This window comes from Xyrauchen texanus, chromosome 42 (genome assembly GCF_025860055.1).
Source record: "Xyrauchen texanus isolate HMW12.3.18 chromosome 42, RBS_HiC_50CHRs, whole genome shotgun sequence".
NCBI lineage: Eukaryota > Metazoa > Chordata > Actinopteri > Cypriniformes > Catostomidae > Xyrauchen > Xyrauchen texanus.
The window spans coordinates 23,733,055-23,755,622 of NC_068317.1; the positions used below are offsets into that span (position 1 = coordinate 23,733,055).

Below are 22,568 nucleotides of genomic sequence, written 5' to 3' on the forward strand. Positions count from 1 at the left end.
CTATCGGATTTGGAGGGGAGAAGTCGGAGACAGAACGTTCGTATTGTGGGCTTACCAGAGTCAGTTGAGGGCGTGCGCGCCACCGCCTTTTTCTCTCAGCTTCTCGTCGAGGTTTTTGGCGATCAAGTTCTCCCTTCTCCCCCGGAGCTGGACAGATCTCATCGCACTTTGGCACCCAAACCTGGCCCGCGCGAGAGACCACGTCCTGTCATCATTCGCTTTCACTGTTACCAGATTAAAGACTTGATAATGAGAGAGGCACATAAACAAGGCGAGCTGGAATACCATGGCCACAAGCTTCGGTTTTATGAGGAAAACAGCGCAGAAGTTTTGAAGCAGCGGGCTGAATACAAGGGGGTTATGGCTGAGCTCTATCTGCGCGGTCTCCGACCCTCGCTCCTCTTCCCTGCGAAGCTGCGCATCACTCTCCAGAGCGGAGAGAGGAGGTGGTTGCGGTCTCTTTCTGAAGCATCCAGCTTCATCTCTACTTTGGATGGGAGTACATAGTAAATGCGTTTGGTTGTGAGTATACAACTGTGGACAAATGTTCTATTCTTAGCCCCAGCCAATTTCTCAGACTGACGTTACCTCACACTTTTTTCTCTTTCTTTCCTCGCCCTTTAAAATGAGAAAATCAGCTGGGTGAGCGGGACACTTTTTCTTTTCTTTTTTTTTGTATCCTGCATTGTCTAATCCACACCTGTTTATTTATTTCTATCTTTATTTCAAATTAGCTGGATGAATGTGACAATTTAATTATTATTATTATTGTCATTTTGACTGTCTGCCTAATTCACGCTTTTATTGGTTATTAGTATTTGAAATCGGCTGGATGAGCGTGACAATTTTTGTTTGTTTTGTTTATCATTTTGACAGCTTGAATAATTCACGGCTTCTTCCGTTGGTATCTGAATATGCTGGATGACTATTTCTGTTAGATTTGTCGTCATTCTGATTGTTTGCTGGGTATATATATATATATATATATATATATATATATATATATATATATATATATATATAATTGTTCATTATGTTACTAGGCTGCTATAGGGTGAATTGTACAAGATCTATGTGGGAGCTAGCACAGATCGCGAAGTAAAGCCTGGAATGTTTGTTGTGAGACTAGTAAGGGTCTTTTGGGGTTTGCTATTCAGAGCAAATGTCCGTCGGTTAATTAACATTTTATATTCCCCCAAGAATACTGTATCAGAATGCCTTGCTTCTATGGATGCTGAAAAAGCATTTGATAGAGTGGAATGGAATTACTTATTTTTTACCCTTGAAAAATTTGGTTTGGGTCCTGTTTTCATTTCTTGGGTTAAACTTTTATATGCATGCCCTTCTGCCTCAGTATTAACAAACAGCCGTTACTCGAGTAGTTTTGATTTACATTGTGGGACCCGGCAGGGTTGCCCTTTGAGCCCACTCCTTTTTGCTATTGCAATCCAACCTCTTGCAATTGCCATCCGCGGAAACGAACGAATACAGGGGATATGGAGAGGAGGAATCGAGCATAAGGTATCTTTATACACTGATGACTTACTTTTGTTTGTCTCAAAGCCAGCCACCTCTCTACCGGAGGCACTTTCTGTGTTAGAAGTCTTTAGTCAATTTTCAGGCTATAAACTTAACTTGAGTAAGAGTGAACTCTTTCCGATTAATACAGAAGCACTTAAACTCAAGTATACTGCTTTCCCACTTAAGGTGGTGACAGATCATCTGAGTTACCTTGGGGTATGTTTTACCAGGAATTTTAAAAACCTATTTAAATCGAACTTCCTCAAATTATTGGATCAGCCGAAGCAAATATTATCGAAGTGGTCTCCTCTGTCTTTTTCTCTTATAGGTAGGATAAATTCAATTAAAATGACACTTCTCCCAAAGTTCCTATATCTTTTCCAATGTCTTCCCATTTTTCTCCACAAATCCTTTTTTCAGGCCCTTGACTCTTGATAAATTATATTTGGAATGGTAAACACCCTCGGTTACGGAAAGCTTTTCTTCAAAGACCCAAACAAACAGGTGGAATGGCCCTCTCTAATTTCCAATACTACTACTGGGCTGCTAATATTCATTCTTTAGTGTATTGGGTGCATTTTCACCTCGACGACTCAGCCCCAGTCTGGGTAACAATGGAGTCCAGCTATTAGCCCATTGTCTCTATCTGCCCTCTTATGCGCCGCACTCCCACTCTCCTCTGCTATTCCTAATGGTTTTCCTGTGATTAAGCACTCTCTTCGAATCTGGACCCAATTTAGGAAGAATTTTGGACTTCAGATTTTTTCACTTCTCAGCCCAATTGCAGCTAATCATTTGTTTGCTCCCTCGATGGTGGATAGTGCATTTAAGATCTGGCATAAAAAAGGCTTAAAATACATCGGCGATTTATTTATTAATGATCTATTTGCTAGTTTTTCTCAAATGACAAAAAACGTTTGGTTACGTATGTAACCTCCGTTCCCCGAGGGAGGGAACGACACGTTGTGTCGGAGAAGCGACACTAGGGGTCTCTCTTGAGCGCCGATATTCTCCTCTGATCTTATTGAAAAGGGCCAATGGGAGTTGGCAGTCGGTATTTGCATATCCCACCCCCGGACATACGGGTATTTAAGCGGCGCAAATACGGGAGTTCATTCAGGATTTTTCTGAGGAGCCGGAAATGGTCCGGCCACAACAGTGGCTCGGTTCAGTGACATGGCGGAGGAAAGACACAACGTAGTCGTTCCCTCCCTCGAGGAACGGAGGTTACATACGTAACCAAACGTTCCCCTTCTGTCGCTCTCTCCAAGTTGTGTCGGAGAAGCGACACTAGGGGACCCATTCCAATCTTGCCATGCGCTGAACCTTGTACGTGGACCGCCGATACAGAGGCGGGCAGGGATTTCATCCAGTGCCACGCATCGTCTGTACCTGGCTGCACGTACCCTTCCCCAATGCCCCATAAGAACATCGGAGTCCTTCTAGTTACCCTGGGAGGGGAACAAGGCGATGTTTCCCAACATGGGAACGGGCCAGCCTGGCTGGGCCTCTTTTCTCTCTATGTTTCTCACATAGAGCAATCACGGCTGGGGCCCTTACACGCATATGGGGAAGGTGGTCTTACCCAGACCCTGCGGAGACCACACCTGCCCTTTATCTTGGGGAGGAAAAGTGGTAGACACGTCACACAGCCGTCTTAGGGCTCGTGTGGAAAGTATGGTGCGGTGGTAGATCCAGCCTTGAAAGGGGGGAGTTGCTACAGCACGGCGACCGAGGCAGCTGTAACTGCCTAAGGGAGACACAGGGGTCCGCTCGTAAGGGGACAGAACCGTGGAATTACACACAGGGGGAGTCCGAACAGGAGGCCTTCTTATTTTACCTGTGGAGCCCCTATACCAGTACGGGGTGGCCATCAGGGTACCCGCAGTGGCTTGGGTCGGCGAGTTCCTCTGCTGAACCGCGGACCCGGAGGGCTGGGGAGGAATCGACCAGGGGCCCGACTCGGAGTGGGGCGCCCTGGGAAGAAGGCGCACTACTTTACCTTGACGTCAGGAAAAGGGCTGGGTGCAAGCGATCCACCCGGCCGGTCGGTCTCACGTGTTACCGAGTTCTATGGGCTCGGACCTGAGAAAACACGAGACGCAACCGACTCAACGCGGAGGTTGTAAAACCTCGTGAAGGTGTTGGGTGTTGCCCAACCCGCGGCTCTACAGATATCTGCTAGGGAGGTGCCCTTGGCCAGTGCCCACGAGGACGCAACACCCCTTGTTGAGTGAGCTCGGACCCGTAAGGGTAGGGGCACGGCCTGGGTGTGATAAGCCAGTGTGATGGCATCGACAACCCAGTGGGCGAGCCTCTGTTTGGAAACGGCATTCCCTTTCTGCCGTCCCCCAAAGCAGACAAAGAGCTGCTCAGAGCGTCTGGTGCTCTGTGTGCGGTCCAGGTAAATGCGCAGGGCGCGCACTGGACACAGCAACGAAAGGGCTGGGTCTGCCTCCTCCGCAGGTTCACTACCTGATCTCGGAATGGTGTGGTAGGAACCTTGGGCACATAACCCGGTCGCGGTCTTAGGATCACAGACGTATCCGCCGGACCGAACTCCAGGCAAGTGTCGCTGACAGAGAACGCTTGCAGGTCCCCGACCCTCTTAATGGAGGCGAGCACAATCAGCAGGGCCGTCTTAAGAGAGAGGGCCCTGAGTCCAACTGATTCGAGCGGCTCGAAGGGAGGTCTCTGGAGTCCTGCCAAGACTACCGAGAGATCCCAGGAGGGAACTAGGCCTGGCCGGGAGGGATTCAACCTCCGGGTGCCTCTCAGGAACCTGAGGATCAGGTCGTGCTTACTCAAAGACTTGCCGTCTACAGGATCGTGGTGGGCGGCGATAGCGGCACATACACCTTGAGGGTGGACGGGGACAGCCTCCTGTCCAGCCTCTCCTGTAGGAACAGAAGCACTGACCTAATCGCGCATCTCTGCGGGTCTTCGGCTCGGGAATAACACCAATCTGCGAACAAGCGCCACTTTAGGGTGTAAAGGTGCCTGGTAGAGGGGGCTCTGGCTTGGTTGATGGTATTCACAACGGTCGCCGGTAAGCTGGCTAGCTCTTCCGCGTCCCGTCCAGGGACCAGACGTGGAGGTTCCAGAGGTCTGGGCATGGCTGCCAGCTTACCGGCGTTCTCAGAGCCTGAGTTCCGAGAACCAAGTCCGAGTGGGCCAGTACGGGGCCACCAACGTGACTTGCTCCTCGTCCTCCCTGACCTTGCACAGCACCGGTGCAAGAAGGCTCACTGGGGGAAATGTGTACTTGCGCAGCCCCGAGGGCCAGCTGTGTGCCAGCGCGTCTGTCCCGAGGGGAGCCTCTGTTAGGGCGTACCAGAGCGGGCAGTGGGAGGTTTCCTGGGACACGAGGACATGTTTGTCCCAAACTAACGGGAGGAACTTCCTGAGAGCAAGAAAGACGGTCAGCAACTCCAGGCAATTGATGTGCCAATGCAGCGGGGCCCCTTTCCAACGGCCCGCTGCTGCGTGCCTGCTGCACACGGCACCCCACCCGGACCGGGAGGCGTCGGTTGTGACCAGGACGCGTCGGGACACCTGCTGCAGGGGCACTCCTGCCCGTAAAAAGCAGAGGTCTGTCCAGGGTCGGAGTGTTTTGAGGCAGGCGGGGGTGATCCTTACCCGATGCGTGCCGCGGTGCCATGCTTGTCTCAGGACTCGAGTCTGGAGCCAGTGCTGGAGTGGTCTCATATGCATCAACCCCAGCGGCGTGACCGCCGCGGAGGACGCCATATGCCCCAGGAGCCTCTGGAAAAGTTTTAGAGGGACCACTGTGCCTGGCTTGAAGGAAGCGAGGCAGTCCAGCACCGACTGAGCACGCTCGCTCGTGAGACGTGCTGTCATTGAGACTGAGTCTAACTCCAACCCGAGAAAAGAAATGCTCTGAACCGGAGTGAGCTTGCTCTTTTCCCAGTTGACCTGAAGCCCCAAGCGGCTGAAATGCCGGAGCACCTGGTCTCTGTGTGTGCATAGTAACTCTCGAGAGTGTGCTATGATGAGCCAGTCGTCGAGGTAGTTGAGAATGCGGATGCCGGCTACTCGTAGCGGGGCAAGGGCCGCCTCTGCGACTTTCGTGAAGACGCGAGGGGACAGAGACAGGCCGAAGGGGAGGACTTTGTACTGAAACGCCTGGCCGTCGAACGCGAACCGTAGGAAGGGTCGGTGTTGTGGCAAAATTGAGACGTGGAAGTACGCGTCCTTCAGGTCCACCGCTGCAAACCAATCTAGATGCTGAACGCCAGCCAGAATATTTCTCTGCGTAAGCATTCTGAACGGGAGTTTTAACAAGGCCCGATTGAAAACTCGCAAGTCCAGGATTGGTCGTAAGCCGCCGCCTTTCTTGGGTACAATGAAGTAAGGGCTGTAGAAACCCTTCCTCATTTCGGTTGGAGGGACGGGCTCTACCGCGCCCTTGGCTAAGAGGGTCGCAATTTCTGTGCACAGGGAACTGGCGTGCTCGCCGTGTACTGCGGAAAAGCGGACACCCCTGAAGGGGGGCGGGAGCCGGGCAAACTGAATTGCGTAACCGAGTCGAATGGTCCGGTGCAGCCAGCGTGATGCGTTGGGAAGCGAAAGCCACGCTTCCCAGCTCTGCGCTAGGGGCACCAAAGGGACGAGTATTTTGGGCGTACCGGCGGGGCCTCGCAGCGGGGCGGAACAGGTAATGCAGCGTCGGGCGGCTTCGTTGCGGCCTGAGGCTGAGGTGCTGAGAATAGACTCAAAGCACTTACCTTGCTCCGCACGCCCGGCAGGGGGCGGGTTCTTGACTGAGGAGGAGGTCTGATGTTGGCGTCCTCTGGACTCGTCTGAACCGGCCAGCCGGGGGACAGTCGTGGGCAGGCGGAAGGCGGGATCGCCACGTCTGGTGTACCGGGACTGTTGTGATCTGAAAGCACATTGCCGTGAGAACGGCATTTGCGGGCCAGGTGACCCAGAGGCAAAGGAAATAGCTCTTTTATTGAGAATGAGGGTACCACAGCCCCCGTCAGGGGGTGTGGCAAATGAAAAAACAAAGGATTCTCCTCCCAGCCCTCCACCGGGGGACAGAGCGGTCTTACCACCTCCGGAGCTAACGTCTTCGGCTCTGGGTCGGCTGTCTCAGGAACGCTTGGGAGCCTTCCGGGTCTTGGAGGGGTTACGTGAGACAGGGGCGTGCGCCGCCTGCGGAGTGCTCGGCAGCTGGGGCTGAGAGCTGGGCCCGGGTTGAGGCAGAGCAGGAGCTGGTTTCCTCGCAGGGGGCGCCCTCGGTGGGCAGGCGGGGCAGGGCCCGTGGCGGCAGGTCTGCGGCGGGGCATGATGTGCGAAATGGCCTCCGTCTGCTTCTTCACCGCGGAGAACTGTTGGGCGAAGTCCTTGACGGTGTCACCGAAAAGGCCAATCTGGGAGACAGGTGCGTCCAGGAAGCGGTTTTTGTCAGCCTCACGCATCTCGACCAGGTTGAGCCAAAGATGGCGTTCCTGGACCACTAGGGTGGCCATCGTCTGTCCGAGTGCCTGCGCTGTGGCCTTCGTCGCTCTCAGGGCGAGGTCGGTCCCTGAGCGCAGTTCCTGCAGCACATCAGGATCAGGTCCACCCCCGTGCATGTTTCTGAGAGCTTTGGCCTGGTGGACTTGCAGGAGGGCTATTGCATGCAGGGCAGAGGCAGCGAGTCCAGCCGTAGTGTAGGCCTTCGCGTTAAGCGAGGATGTTGTCCTACAGGGCCAATCATCCAACCGAGAAGGCTGTGGGGAGGATGGAGGGTTCCAGTCCAACCCCACGCTCAAGGCGGCCCGGGCAAGCATGTCGGACATCTGAGCGTCGGCCTCAGCCTGGGCCTGCTGGCCCGAAGGTGGCAGTCCAGGGGAGTCCTCAGCATCAGACACCGCACTCTCCGATGCAGCGGCGAGCTCATCTGCTTCGGACTCGGGAGGATAGACAGCCGGGCCGTGAGGCGAGCCGCTATCGCCGCGAGCGTGGACAGAGACCAGCGAGCGTGTCGGGGAACGGGAGGTTCGCGGGGGCTACCCGGCGAAACTGCACCGCTGCCGCCCCAAATCGGCCCCAGCGCCAACCGCACCGTCCTTAATCCCGTGGGAAGAAGGAGCAATGCGGGGTGCAGCTGGGGTGGCTTGCTTTCTGTTGAAAGTGAGCCGCGACCGCAACGTGGTCATGGTCATGTTCTCGCAGTGAGAACATGAACCATCCACAAACGCCGCCTCGGTGTGATCGCGCCCAAACACACGAGACAGCGCCTGTGGCCGTCTGAAGCAGAGAGCACTCTACCGCGATCCAGGAACGACACAGGGGCGGAAAGGCATCTTGAAAAGACGGCGTCCTTAAAAGGACGTTCAACGCCGCTGTGTTTGCTCTTTTAGAGAAAATTACTCTTTTAGTAAAAACTCTTTTAATACACAGTGTGTGTGTGTGTATACGTGTCTGCGCTATCGAAGCGCTCAGGGGCAACAGTGCACGGCGTGCACTGAGAAGGAGAAAGCCGCTGTTGTGCGCCATCAAGATCCAACAGCATGCAGATCGTCAGAGGAAAACAGGAACGTTTAAGTGGCGTGTAACTCGCAGCAAACTGCAGACAGACCATCGGCTCCGAAGAAATTTTCTGAATGAACTCCCGTATTTGCGCCGCTTAAATACCCGTATGTCCGGGGGCGGGATATGCAAATACTGACTGCCAACTCCCATTGGCCCTTTTCAATAAGATCAGAGGTGAATATCGGCGCTCAAGAGAGACCCTAGTGTCGCTTCTCCGACACAACGTGGAGAGAGCGACAGAAGGGGAACTTTGGTTTGGTAAAGACAAATTTTTTCAGATTTTTACAAGTCAGGCATTATATACAGAAGTTGATTCCTCAATTCCCTAATAAACCCCCAGCCAACCCTGTCGATATGTTTCTTTCTGTTAACCCCACATTAAAAGGCACAATCTCTGTTTTTTACAACCTTATTTCAAAGTTGCATAGCCCCTCATTAGCAGCTATAAGAACCATGTGGGAGCAGGACCTAGGTTCTGCCTTCACAGATCACATGTGGGATTCAGTCCTGGATCGGATACACTCTACCTCCATGTGTGCCCGACATGCTCTTGTGCAATATAAAGTAGTACACCGTATTCACATATCTAAAACCAAACTAGCTTGTATGTTCCCTGATGTGGACCCGACCTGTGATAGCTGTAAGAGCGCACCTGCGTCACTCTTTCACATGTACTGGACATGTCCCACCTTGAACGAGTTCTGGACATCAGTGTTTCAAACGTTGTCTGAAGTACTTCAGCATCAGATTGAGCCAAACCCGTTTACTGGCATCTTTGGCATTGCTCCAAATTTGGGCTTGCCTAAAGGGAAGCTGAAAGTATTGGCCTTTGCCTCCTTATTAGCTCGTAGGGTATCTTACTCAAGTGGAAAGATCCTGCTCCTCCTTCCCACTCACATTGGATTAGGGACATTATGTCCTGTATGAATTTAGAGAAAATATGGTACACCAACCAGGGATCTGAGAATAAATTTGACAAAATATGGCGCTCCTTCTTGACATTTTTTGAGAAACCAACTACAACAATATCTAGAGTAGCTACCCTCTTTTCCTTTTTTTTTTTTAATTTATTTTATTTATTTTTTTTTTATTTGTTTTTTTTATTTTTTATTTATTTATTTTTATAAAAAAAAAATATTATTTTTTAATTTTATTTATTTATTTATTTTCTTATTCTTAGCCTTATACCGTTATGTACTACAATTTGGATGTGTGTTTTAAATCATCTCTAGTAGGATTTCTTAAATGCAGGCTTGTTTGTAATTGGATGGAAGTGTGGGTTATGGGTGGGGTATGTTTGGTTTAAAAAAGGGAAAATGTGTATATTTCATCATACAATAATTGTTTTTGCAAAGTTGTCATTCAATAAAAAAACTTTGAACAAAAAAATATACAGTACACATCATATTCTGAAATGCATAACGTATGATCAAACATGTGTTTGTATCTTGTATCACATCTCCTGTGTACTCGTTTGGGGCTGTAAACTGTATTGAAACGTAATTTGGAGTCGTCGGGATTCGTCAGTAGTGAAATGTTTTGTAATGTGTTCACCCCTGTCGCCGATTCCTCGTGTAATTTGAAAACTCTACAACTTCCATAACAAGACAGACAGTTGTGTAATATGAACAGTACCACAATCCGACGTCTTTGAAAATCATGTAGTGTGTAGGAGGCATAAGGATAAGTCATGCTGAAAAGTCAGATGGAGACTGAATCTTTGCGGCGTGGCTGAGATTCAAAGGGAATTTAAGTATTCTTGGTGCAGAGGTGTATGTGTTTGTGGGAAGAAGGTTTTTTGGAAGATGTTCCACTATAAACCTGGTAGCTGTGCTTTGTCACATTTGATTTTCTAATCCAAACTTCAAACAGCTGTAAAACAGGAGAGAAAGAGAGAGAGAGAGCGAGAGAGTGAGAAAGCAAGAGAAAAAGGACAACACAAACAAAAAAACAGATGGACCAACATACCGATCATCAGTCTCAGGATGTCGTCTCAATGACTAGCAAAACATTTATTTTTAAACAGGAGAGACTGAAAGACTCAACATGGTGTTTCAGGGCCGTGGAAAGGTCAAAGATGAATTGTGATTTAGGTGTTACAATAAGCCAATATATAGAAAGGTCCCTGGGTGATCTCTATACCCATCCAAAATCTATGCCCGCAGAACTTTGCTTGAAGCTGTGCTGATTTGATTGGAGCACTCATCATTCACAAAGTTCTACACATCCACCACCCATTGCGCATTAAATTGTCAGTTCACCCAAAAATGAAAATTCTCTCATCATTTACTCACCCTCATGCCATTTCAGATGTGTATGACTTTCTTTCTTCTGCAGAACATAATTTTTTTTTTAGAAGCATATTTCAGCTCTGTAGCTCCATACAAATCAAGTGAATGGTGGTCGCATCGCATCTCTGTTTTGCAGGGCAGCGGATCAGGAGTGATAGAGGGGAGGGGAGAGAGGGGTGGGCCCAAATCCTGACACATGAGTGGGTTCAATGTGACAAAAACATGAATTAATTCCTATTGACATTACTTAAGCAGGTCCAAATGCATAACATATGATCGGATCGCAAAAGCAAGTCTCCAGAAACAAATAATTTTCTTTAAATTTGTTGTTATTTAAACATAAATGCAAGCTGTCCATTTACTACAATTGCTGCACTTCTACTGTATATCACAGTTATGATATAAATTATTAAGAATGATAACAATAAAGTGACCCCTTGAACTATTGCAGAACTGAAAACTGTATGAAGCAAGCTGTCTGCTATAATTACTGTTTATTAAAGTATATACTGTATATTTAAAGACTATGTCAGTCCTATACAATAATATATAATTAACAGTGAAGACTACAGACAATAACAGTGATAATACCAATTAAATAGCCATAAATTTAACTGCATAATGTACCAGAGAGAAGAGATGGAGAATGAATTAGCCACGTCAGAGTCCACAAGGGAGAAAGTGCAAGAGTTTGAGTTTTTGCTCCAATTACAACATCCATCAGATGCAGTCCATGCACAGAAATACTATGTAAAATACATTGTGGCCTTCATAAAATGTTCATATTCAGTAGGGCCCTGTCTTCCAGTTATGCAATTTCTCAAAAATGAAGAAGGCAGATCTTGAACGGGTAGTGTATTATTGTACTCATCAAGTGTAATGTTTCTGTTTTAAAAGTTATCTGGAATAAACTGTAATTTATTACCATCAGGGCCTTTCCAGCACTGCCTATATACAATGGGGTTCAAAAGTTTGAGTTCACATTGAAAAGCTGGGATTTAAGAGCTTATTTAAATCTGGAAGTAAATTGAAAGTTCTAGGTTTTTTTTTTTTTTTTTTAATTGAAAGCAATTATATATTATTAAGTAAAATTGAGAGGCAAAGGCTGTGTCATGTTTGGAAGGCTGCATCCTCTGGAGGTCTTATTTGTCGGCCGTATTCATCATCAATGCTGCCTCGTTTCAGAAAAGCAATTAGGACACTTCGAATGCAGCCTTTGAATGTGACCTTGTTTCACCGGAATGCATGAGGTGTATCCTTCGTGGGCACTCACAACCCACAATTCTTTGCTTCAACAGAAATGTCTAAAAAAAAAATATGCCAATTTGCCTGTAAATATAATGTTCAAATGCAAGTAATGTTAATTCCCAAGTTGTAGTACCTCAGTAGATGGGTGCAGTGTATGTAATATGTATAATTATATTAATATATAAAATAAAGTATTATACTGAATGTACACCTGTAAAATCTATTTTACAGATAACGTGATTTTTTAGATAACATGAATCACCAAGTTTTGCAACTTGTGGAGTCCATGCAGCTTGAGAGTATGACGCCATTACAGCATAAGGGGAAAAATCAGAAATTCAAGTTAGCATTCAATTCAAAGTTTCATAAAATAATTAGTAATAAAAAAAAAAAATTTTCAATGGATTAAAAATTCAGAACAATTCTCACAAGACTCACAAGTCTTTGGCTAATTTGATGACTACGCTTTTAACTACTTTCAAGTTTTTTAACAAGCGTGTATTACTCTCAACTCTGTTTAACACATTTTAGCATGTTTAAGTCCATTACTTAGGTTTCCCCATAAAATCAATCTAGGAAATGCAAAAACAGTCAGCAGATTGTGCCTGATCAGCCACTAGAGATGATGAATAGGTTTTTGAATCTCCATAACAATATGTATTTATAGAGCATGTGTGGGCTTGTGTCTGTAGATGCTTTCTGTGTGTGTGTGTTGGCGTGTGTGATCCTCCAGATGTTTGGAAGCGTAGAATACTTTTGTTTGTTATGTCTGCAGGCTGAATGATTTCAGTTATACAACCTCATGCTTTGCTCCCTGCACATCTCAGCACTTTCAGAACGTTCAACAAGACTATAGGGTCATCTGATGATCTTTACAGTGTGTCTGTGGACCAGGGTTGTGCGATATTTACAAACTGAATTGAGAGTGCCTTTTACATTCCATTTCAATTCCTGAATTTGAATTGAGGATGCAATTGTAAGTTGAATTGGAATGTAAGGAAGTAGGATTAAAATGGCATGAAATTCAATTAAATTCATATAACTATATAACTGTAAGTGTAGTTTTTAATAGCACATGTCATTTTTCAGTCTTATCTATTACCCATCTATAACCCATAAACATGCTACCATAAAAATAAATGCATTAATGTGTAACATTTCCAAAAATATAAGAGAATGTTAATAATCTTAGTCTATGAAATGCCACCTGAAAAACTTTTACTTGTTAAAGACATTATTTCACTATATTTAATAAATTAACTTTTGATTAACCATTCTAGAAGAACACTTCATTTTCTTTTTCATTTTATGTCTTTAAATAATTTTATGTCTTAAAAATGAAGGTCATTCAAAAACATTGTGGTGCATGGGAATTGTGTATTGATGTATGACAAAATTAATAACACAGTTTTGTTGATAGTAATTGATAGCAATGAAATTAGATTAGAGAAATATATCTAATCAGCCGAGCAAACATATGCTTAAAATATACAGGTCTGTCAAAAATAACCTCAAAATATTAGTCAAAATTAATCATATAAAACTGAAAAATTAAAAAGCAAAACTGAAATTCCTGAAAAAAATTTCAATTCATGAAATTCCTTCTTGTCATTCTGGTTCAAAGTCCAAGTTAAACATCCTATGTACCGGTAGTCCATTTCAATATGAATGTAATGCAAAAATCATGAACTAAAATGTAAATTCTTAAATTCCTGATTTTGCCCAATCCAGATGTGGGCCATGATTTTATATCTGCCTAAACTGCAGTATCATCCATGTAGCAGAGTATCTGATGATTTGACATATACCCTTGAGCAGGGAGCGGCAGTGCACTCTCTGTTGTAGACGGATTTCATGAGAAATTGCGAAACGTCTTCTGCACACTTCTGTTGACACAAACTCCCCTTGTCAACATCGACAGTTGCCATATACTGTAAATTTTTAGTCGTATATAACCAGTTTTAGGAGGGTTACTTTTGAAATGTATTCCACTACAGATTACAGAATACATGCTGTAAAATGTAATTTGTAATGTATTCTGTTAGATTACTCAAGGTCAGTAATGTATTCTAAATACTTTGGATTACATCTTCAGCACTGGAATTTATTTTCACTTGTTTTGTCTATAAAATTTCTGCCAGTACAGAAAGACAAAATACACATGTTAAAAATACATTCTCTGAAAAACCTAAATATCTTATGTAGTGTTGTTTCTAAAACAAGATAAATCAAATTGATCTTGTTTTATGGATTTTTAGATATTTTTACTGGAAACAAGATTTTCTTTTTTTACAAGAATACGATTTTTGCCCTAATATCAAAGGTCTTACAATAAAAAAAGAAATGATGTTCCAAAGTGAATTTTCTTGATAAAGAAATATGATCGTGCTGGTAACGTGCATGTAAAATTGCTAGAAATAGCATTTTGTTTAGCGTAAAGCTGACAATTTACACAAGGTTTATTTCTATTTCTTCTGCTCCAGACATCATAGGAAAGTGTTTCACCGCTGTTCAAATACTCTTTGGATCGCATCATTTATATGTGTAAATGTTTTCCATCTGAAAGGACTAAATATTAAATGAAACAAATGACAACAAAATGCAAAGTAATCTTCAGTAATCAAAATAGTTTTTGGATGTAACTGTATTCTAAATACCAATGATTTAAATTGTAACTGTAGTGGAATACAGTTATTTATATTTTGTATTTTAAATGCGTAATCCTGTTACATGTATTCCGTTACTTCCCAACCCTGTATATAAATAACAAAGGATGTTTTCAGTGTCCTGCTGTATGCGTTTATGTGTGTGTGCAGCATGCTCTTCCATTAGAGCGAGGCATGGGTGTGATCTCGTCTTGTGTGGCATGGTTTCATGACTCATAAACACATAATTTTGATGGTTTTGTCTCCATCACTCATCCATCCATCCCTCCACCCCCTTCCATTATGACCTAATGCAAACACACAATTCACTTCCAACTAGAGCTGGGAAGACTCAAGGGTGACGTCGCTCATACTGCACTTCCCTGAAAGAAATAGCACCTCTGTAGGAATTTAAAAGAGTACATAGAGATTATCTTTATTATTATTTGCTACGAGTTGAATATTTGTGTCTGATTGATACTGGTTTATCAATGAGCGATGGAAATGCAATATCTGGGGACCAGGTAGCAGATTGGTCAATGTAATGCCAATATATATTGACTTCAAATGAGATGCACACAAAATATCTTTAAATGTACACTTATTTTACACAATAATTACTTAAAACCACCAAAAAACCTTGAAAACAGAAAATGTTCAACCATAAGACATCAAGAAGGAGCTGTATGTTTAGGTCTGTTTGAGCATTGTACAGTAATACTGTAACTGAATATCCTGCTTCCTGTTGTTAACCATGACCTCTAAAAACCTCTTTCAAGTAAAGTCAAGTCAATTTTATTTGTATAGAGCCTTTCACAACACACATCATTTTAAAGCAGCTTTACAGAAGATCAGGCATTAACGGAAGATAAAACAGTAATGTCTATTAACTATTTCTCTTCACTCTCTCTAATTGTTTTTTTCTCTCTCTTTTTCACACTCTCAGTGGATGCCATTGTGGAGTTTGATTACCAGGCCCAGCACGATGACGAGTTGACCATCGCTGTCGGTAACATCATCAGTAACATCAAGAAGGATGAAGGGGGCTGGTGGGAGGGGGAGCTGGACGGTCAGAGGGGGTTCTTCCCAGACAACTTCGTCAGGGTAAGTGTTGAGCTCAGCATTTGCTCTTTTGACCTTTCAGTTTTGGAGTTAAAGGATCAAATCAATCTCTCTGCTCAACTTTTGTCTTTATTAAGCACGAACAAGTTGCTATTAACACTTTTTTTTAAGTGTGAGTGTGAGTGTGATGTGTGTGTGTGTGTGTGTGTGTGTGTGTGTGTGTGTGTGTGTGTGTGTGTGTGTGTGTGTGTGTTAGGGCTGGCCGATACAGCTAAAACAATTTTTTCAGAGGAACCATTATTTAAACTAAACAGTCATAATAGAGCATTATTTAAACCAAAAAATAAAATTAAAAATGTGTTAAAGGTATAGTTCACCCAAAAATGAAAATTCTCTCATTATTCACCTACCCTGACACCATCCCAGATGTCTTTCTTCAGCAGAACACAAATTAAGATTTATGGAAAAAGGTTGAAGCCCTGTAGGTCCTTATAATGTAAGTAAATGGGTGCCATCAGGCTACTGGCTATTTGACGGTCCAAAAGGCATATTTAGGCGGCATAAATGTAATCCACATGACTCCAGTCGATCAATTAATGTCTTCTGAAGTGACAGGTTGGTGTTAGAAACAAATCGATAATTTACTTACATTATAAGGATCTACAGGTGTTCAACATTTTTCTAAAAATCTTTATTTGTGTCCTGCTGAAGAAAGACAGTCATACACATCTGGCATGGTGTCAGGGTAAGTGAATAATAAGAGAATTTTCATTTTTGGGTGAACTATTCCTTTAATAATAATGAAGGCATGTTTTCCAAACAGTTTTTAATGAACTCAAGGAAGAATGATGTTTAATGAAATTTATTTTTATGCACCAAGATAACAATAAAAGAGCATATGCAGAGTATATATTTATATAATTAAATTGCAGCCTTTAGTGGCTTGATAAGCACTTTAAGTTATAAATTGAACTGCTTAGCTGGAAGTGGGAAGTTTCATCATTCAACAAAACGTACAAACTCAAACCCAGACCTTCATATGGATAGTCGCCAAAATAAAAGCTCAATTGATCCTTCACTAAGCCCCACCTTAAAAGCACTTTTGACCAACAATTTTATTATGATAGTCTATGGAAGTAATGTGTGTTTGAGTACTTGTAAAACACCTTGTTGCCGGGTCATTTGTAATATTGACACGAGTTACCAGAGAGGAAACATGCAGTGTTTTTCGTTTTAAAAGAGAAAAATCTTTAAATAAATTTGGAGAAGAGCATGTTATGGATTAAACTGTGTCAGCCCTCATTCCAAAATAAACATATACTGTAACATCTGCAACGACACCTACATTTATGCCAAGGTAAATTAAAGCATGTTATGAGACGTTATAAACAGCTCTGCTCACTTACGCTAATGTTATTAGATGTGTAATCCCTATTTGATTAAGTTTTTCTTTTTTCTAGTGATTGTAATAATCATTTACCTTGATTCTGATTCACAGTCTCCAGTTTTTAATCAAATTACTGTGTAATTTAACCATTATTTAAAAAAAAACAGGTCAGTCTTCCATTCATTCCAATGGGGAGTTCTGCAGAGCTTTCAGAGTGAGCAACTGTGACCAAGAGTGGCAGAGTTTAGCGAAGGGTCAATTTAACCAGAAGTGTAAAATTGAAGAAACTGCGAAAGAAATATAATACTACTGTACAGTAAAATGTTGTATACAAGGTAGTATTAAAGGGATAGTTCACCCAAAAATGAAAATTCTCTCATTATTTACTCACTCTCATAATATCCCAGATGTGCATGGCTTTCTTTCTTCTGCAGAACACATCTGAAGAGAAATAAAAAATGTCTCCGCTCAGTAGGTCCTTAAAATGCACGTGGATGGTAATTTCACTTTTGAAGCTCCAAAAATAACAAATAGTCAGTATAAGTCATCCATACGACTCCAGCAGTTAAATTAATGTTATACAATCACTTTTGATGCTATTTAAGTACTATTAACTATAATCCAGTGCTTTCGGAAGCTTCACAACAGGGTGGAGTTCCAGCAGTCTCTCGTGTGACGCATTCTGTTGCCATGATACCGACAAATTCTCACATTTTCCACTCGGTTGAGACATCCAGGATAAGCACACAAATGCACCATTGTGAGTAAAGAAACAGATAAATACAGATCTAAACTAAAACCAACCAAAATACTGTACAGCGTTCTTCCTTCTCACTTGTAAACAGCGCTGCTCTTCCTGCTGACGAATGTGCATCAGTTCTCGCGTGTATCAAGTGCACCATCCAATTGCATTTTAAGGACTTACTGAGCTGAGATATTTTTTATTTCTCTTTAAATGTGTTCTGGTGAAGACAGAAAGTCATACACACCTGGGATATCATGAGCGTGAGTAAATAATTTGAGAATTTTCATTTTCAGGTGAACTATCCCTTTAATATATTAATAGTAATAATAATATATTAATAGTAATTACTTTATACAGTATATAAGCAATAGCTCACAAGCAAGAGAGCTGTTGTACTGAATACAAATATTCATCAATACTTTAATTAATACTATGATTTCATTGTGCAGCAATGTATTTGACAAAATAAATTCTTCAATGTTATGTTTTGGAATGTGCCGTGAGGATCTGCAAGCACTTCATTTGATAAATAATTTAGTAGTATGTTGAAAAGTAATTGTTTTGTTTTCATTTGATTAAAGTTCTATGAATTAATTTAATTAAACGCCTTTTTTATGATAAAATGTTAATAACTTTAAAACACTGATTTCAGAAAAAATTAAATAGAAAAAACATTTTGGTAAAAATAAAACAGAATTTGGGAATAAATAAAACAAATTTAATATATAGGGCTCTGATCACTGATATACAGTATTGTGAATATTTTAAGGATTGCCAAGCACTAGTGTGTCTGCAAGTGTATGTGTGTTGAGCTGAACTTAGCAGGCAACTGTGAATGCTGACTGTCAGAGAATAGCAAGCTTGTGTCTCTCTCTTCACAATGAGCTGCCATACTGCAGAAAGTAGAGATGTGAGATGAACAGGATGCCAGTGTTGATTTGGAGTGGAGAGAGAGAGAGAGAGAGAGAGAGAGAGAGAGAGAGAGAGAGAGTGTGTGTGTATCTCTGTCACATATGCACTCCAATGACACCAGACTTTCAGGGGCAGGAGACCCATGAACTTCACCAGCAGATTGTCATGAGCTAAAGAGCGAGGAGGAATCTATGGAAGCTTGTTAGTGCTGTCACGCTACATACTTGTTAACACAAATAAGGCATGAAATGGGATGCGTTGTAGTCACATTTCAGTTCAGTTCATCTTGTTTTTGTTTTGTTTATTACTTCCTGTAAACTGACTTGTTTTCAACAAGTTGTTCAGAATCACTTGTGCTGCCAGTGTGAATATATGTGAAAATTATGTTGATGGAAACCGCATAAAGAGCAGAACTATTCATAGAAAAGACAATCACATGTTTTCCCTTGCACAAAAAAAACCCATCCTTGGTTGAATTACTGGTATAGGCTGGAGGTGAGGTACTGTAGCTGGTTTCCTTACCTGTCCTTACCTGGTGTCCCTGCATGTCCAACCTGTTCTTCAGCTGCAGGGTCTCCCAGCCTGACCAAGCTAGTGTTTAGCTTGTAGTGGCTAACTCTTTGGTTTGCATTTATTGTTCTGCAATGGTGTGTCTGCGTCATTCTGTGTGTACACAGCCAAAATACTATATGTTTCATAAATAAACAAAAGAAATAAAATTTCTGGATTCTAAAGTATTTATTAAATTATTATAGCATCAAAAACAAGTTAAAAGTATGTGAACATGTTGAAATGTAGGTACATATTTATTATACATAATATTGCCTGCATTGCAGTCAGAAAATAAATGAGGAAATTACTGTATGCTTTTTCTAGTCACTTATATATAAAAATTATAAATTTATATTTTGGCATACTTTTAATGTTCCATGATGAAAAATAAATTGTCAAATTAATTAATAACTACTTGCCTGAATAACACAAAATAGGTGTTGTTTTAAGAGACTTTAGAATGCTTATAGGCAATATAATCAACTCTTTCCAGGTGCTTTTTAATTTGCTGGAAAATTAGAAGTGTGCTGTTTCTATAACTTATGAAATATGATAATTTATTCTAGACAAACTTCTGAACCATACATTTGAATCATTGTGCTGATGGGAAGTAGAATACAAAACTCATTATTTCACTCACATATCAAATTAATATCAAGTAAAGGTCCAGAGAAAAAGCTTTTAGAGTTTATAAGATGTAAATAGATATATTTTTTGTTGTGTTTTGTTTGTAACTTCATGAAACACAAACAGAATTAAAACAATTGCAGTTGAAACAATTGCTTTAATGGCCATGAGCCAAAATACAATATGATATGATGCATAGATTTTAAAATAATACTGGATAAAATGTGACGCTATCTCAGATGTCCTTGTTATTACCCTGGGGGGCGGTCTCTGGTTAAAGGGAACCAGTCACAGCTGATATGGTCTACGTCGCCGCGACGCACAGTTGAATTTTGTTTACATGTCAGGCTATGGCGTAGGCTATGCCGTAACCGCCATAGCTAGGTGTAGCCTATGCCACAGGTTCGACTCAGAAGCATAAATCGGCCTTAAATGTACCCCAAACCAATAAACAAACCTAAGACTAGTAAACCAGCTTACGCTGATTAAAGCTGATTTCTTTTAGCATGGTCATCAGGATGTCTATTCAAATTGTATTGCATTTGAATTTCATGCACTTCATGAAGTTTTATAGACAGATTATAAACAGATAAAATCTATGTATTATGACAAGACATTCTCAAGAACTTTGAACTTTTGAACTGTGTTTGACACTAAAGGCTGGTTTATACTTCTGTGTCGTACCTATGCTGGTTTGAACATATTGAGCTGCAACGGTGCATGTATCTGCGCCAAACCTATGATTACACGAATGATTACATATCTTAGCATGTGTGAAACCAATATTAAAACAACATATGATTAACAACGCAAAAGATTGCAGAGCAACATGGGAACACACGGAACTAAAATGTAACTGAACAGAGTGCCACATGGTGCACTAGAAACTGCAGATCAGATAAATGCATGTGAAATTTATACTAGCTAGCTCACAATTTTTCCCAACTATGTTGGATTTAACCAAATAATTGAAGACCCACTGCTGTCTCTAAAATCTGTCGTTTGGGAGCATTATGTTTTCACTACAGTGAACTACATAATACTGGGCAATGAGTACTGAACAGGACGAAGGCTGTGTGTCGGCTATTTCACCAAATTTGGGTATGTTTCAAGAAGCACATCTAACATGATGACTCATTTGTGACAACATCATCCACATGTGTCTCTTGAGTTTATGGGAGCAAAGCAAAAACAGCTTAATCTCATCACAGCATTCAAGCAGCCTCTCACTGCAAGCTCAGACAGAGTTAAAGCGATAACGAACGCCATAGTAGTATTTACTGATGCAGATATGCAACCATAATCCATCGTCGAGAACACAGGATTAAGCATCTGCTTAACATGCTTTAGCCCCATTATAACGTTCCTACAAGAATGCATTTCAGTAGTTCGGTAAAGTCCGCTCTAAACAGCATGCGCTGTAATTGTCCACATATTGTCCTCTCCTGTGATAAAGTGGATATTCTGTGGATATAAAGTGGATATTTTCTTTAAAAAAAAATTGAAAATTGAGTGGTAAGTACAAATAGTTAGCTGAAAGACAAAAAGACAGAAATCTGCACTATTAATGTCTTAATTTTGTTACAATTATTATAATTGCACTTTTTCTTTACTTTTATTATTATGTTTTTATATAATGTGCATATAAGAGGCTCTTAAGTTTTGTATTGCAATTTTGTTGAAGAAATATGCATAGTGCCATCATTACAGTATAAATTAGCCTTCACAAAAAGAGTGACTGCCCATCAGCCACCATTTTCAAAATAAATTAAGAAACCGAGGTACGAACTGAACCGTGAATTATGTGTACCGTTGCAGCTTTAATATGTGTTCATGTATATGTAGGCCTAAAATAATACTGAAGTAATTTGTGGATTTCTGTCACATTGGAGTGTTCCAGAAAACCACTTCATGGAGGCTTCATACTGATGCAGTGTCAGTTTGTTATGCTCTCTCTTTGGGTTTGGATTCTGCTGAGTTGGGGTGTAAAACAATGTGTGAGTCATATTTCCACCTGAACAGCTCAGAATGCACACATCTCACATCTCACAGTGATCTCAGTGCACCTGAACAAGGATGAAACATTTAGACTCATTTGTGTTTACGCTAACATGAGTCATGTACCGTTTTCAGGGTTCATTAGCTTTTTAACCTTAGAAATTTAGTGTAAAAAAAAAAAGAAGGAAAAAAAAAAGGTATGTGAGTATGAGTGAGCATGCTGGTTAATGTTGGGGCCTTTTGTGTAATTCCTGTGCCATCAGCATTATGAAATGGCTATAATTGTATTATAATTATATAATGGCTGTTGCTATACTGGGCTGCTCAGATCACTCACTCACACTCGCTTACACACTCTGGTTTTGAAAGTGCCACTGAGCCACAGTGTTTACACTTTTTGAGGGATTCAACAGATGAAGGTATACATTGTTTAATTTGTCTCTGCATTTTAAGTAAGAATAGAAGAAGTATTTTAACATAAAAAATTACACCCTTTAACTTTAAGTACTTGTTTGATGTTGGAATGTATATGTGTGATTAAATATAAGAGAAAGTGACATGAGAAAGCATGGTGCCATTTACAGGTTTTTGCCTGCTTGAGGTCTGCTACACAGTAACACAGTAAATCTCATTCTTGTTCAGTTTTTCTTTTGATCTGTGCTCTCCCATGCTTCTCAAATCCTGTTTTCTCAAAACTCTCAAATATCAGGGCTTTTTTTCTACTGAGCCGCCACAAGTTACTGGCAGGTTATGATAATGAATGATGATGATGAATTAGTGGGCTGGTCAGCTCTTGTAAGGGTTGCTTCCTTTCTGGCTGATAGGTTCAGTCATGCATGCGTCCCAGCTTCCTGTTTTGCTGATGTGATAATGGGCAGATAATTCGGTCTCTTCTGTGATTAAATGAGTGATGTAATTTAGAATAAACACAAATGCTCAATCGTATCTGGACGAATGCCATCCCTCTATCTGCCCTCTCTCTCTCTCTCTCTCTCTCTCTCTCTCTCTCTCTCTCTCTTGTTCTAGCTAGCTCCCAT

General features: G+C 42.1%; 1 protein-coding gene across 1 annotated transcript in view; it reads left to right on the plus strand.

The window, feature by feature from the left end:
- LOC127635078 (SH3 domain-containing kinase-binding protein 1-like) overlaps positions 1-22,568 on the plus strand; it is a 67,082-nt gene that overhangs the window by 14,269 nt on the left and 30,245 nt on the right. The window contains exon 2 of the mRNA XM_052114854.1: positions 15,195-15,352. Coding sequence (XP_051970814.1) covers positions 15,195-15,352 — 158 coding nt within the window. The remainder of the gene's footprint in view (positions 1-15,194; positions 15,353-22,568) is intronic.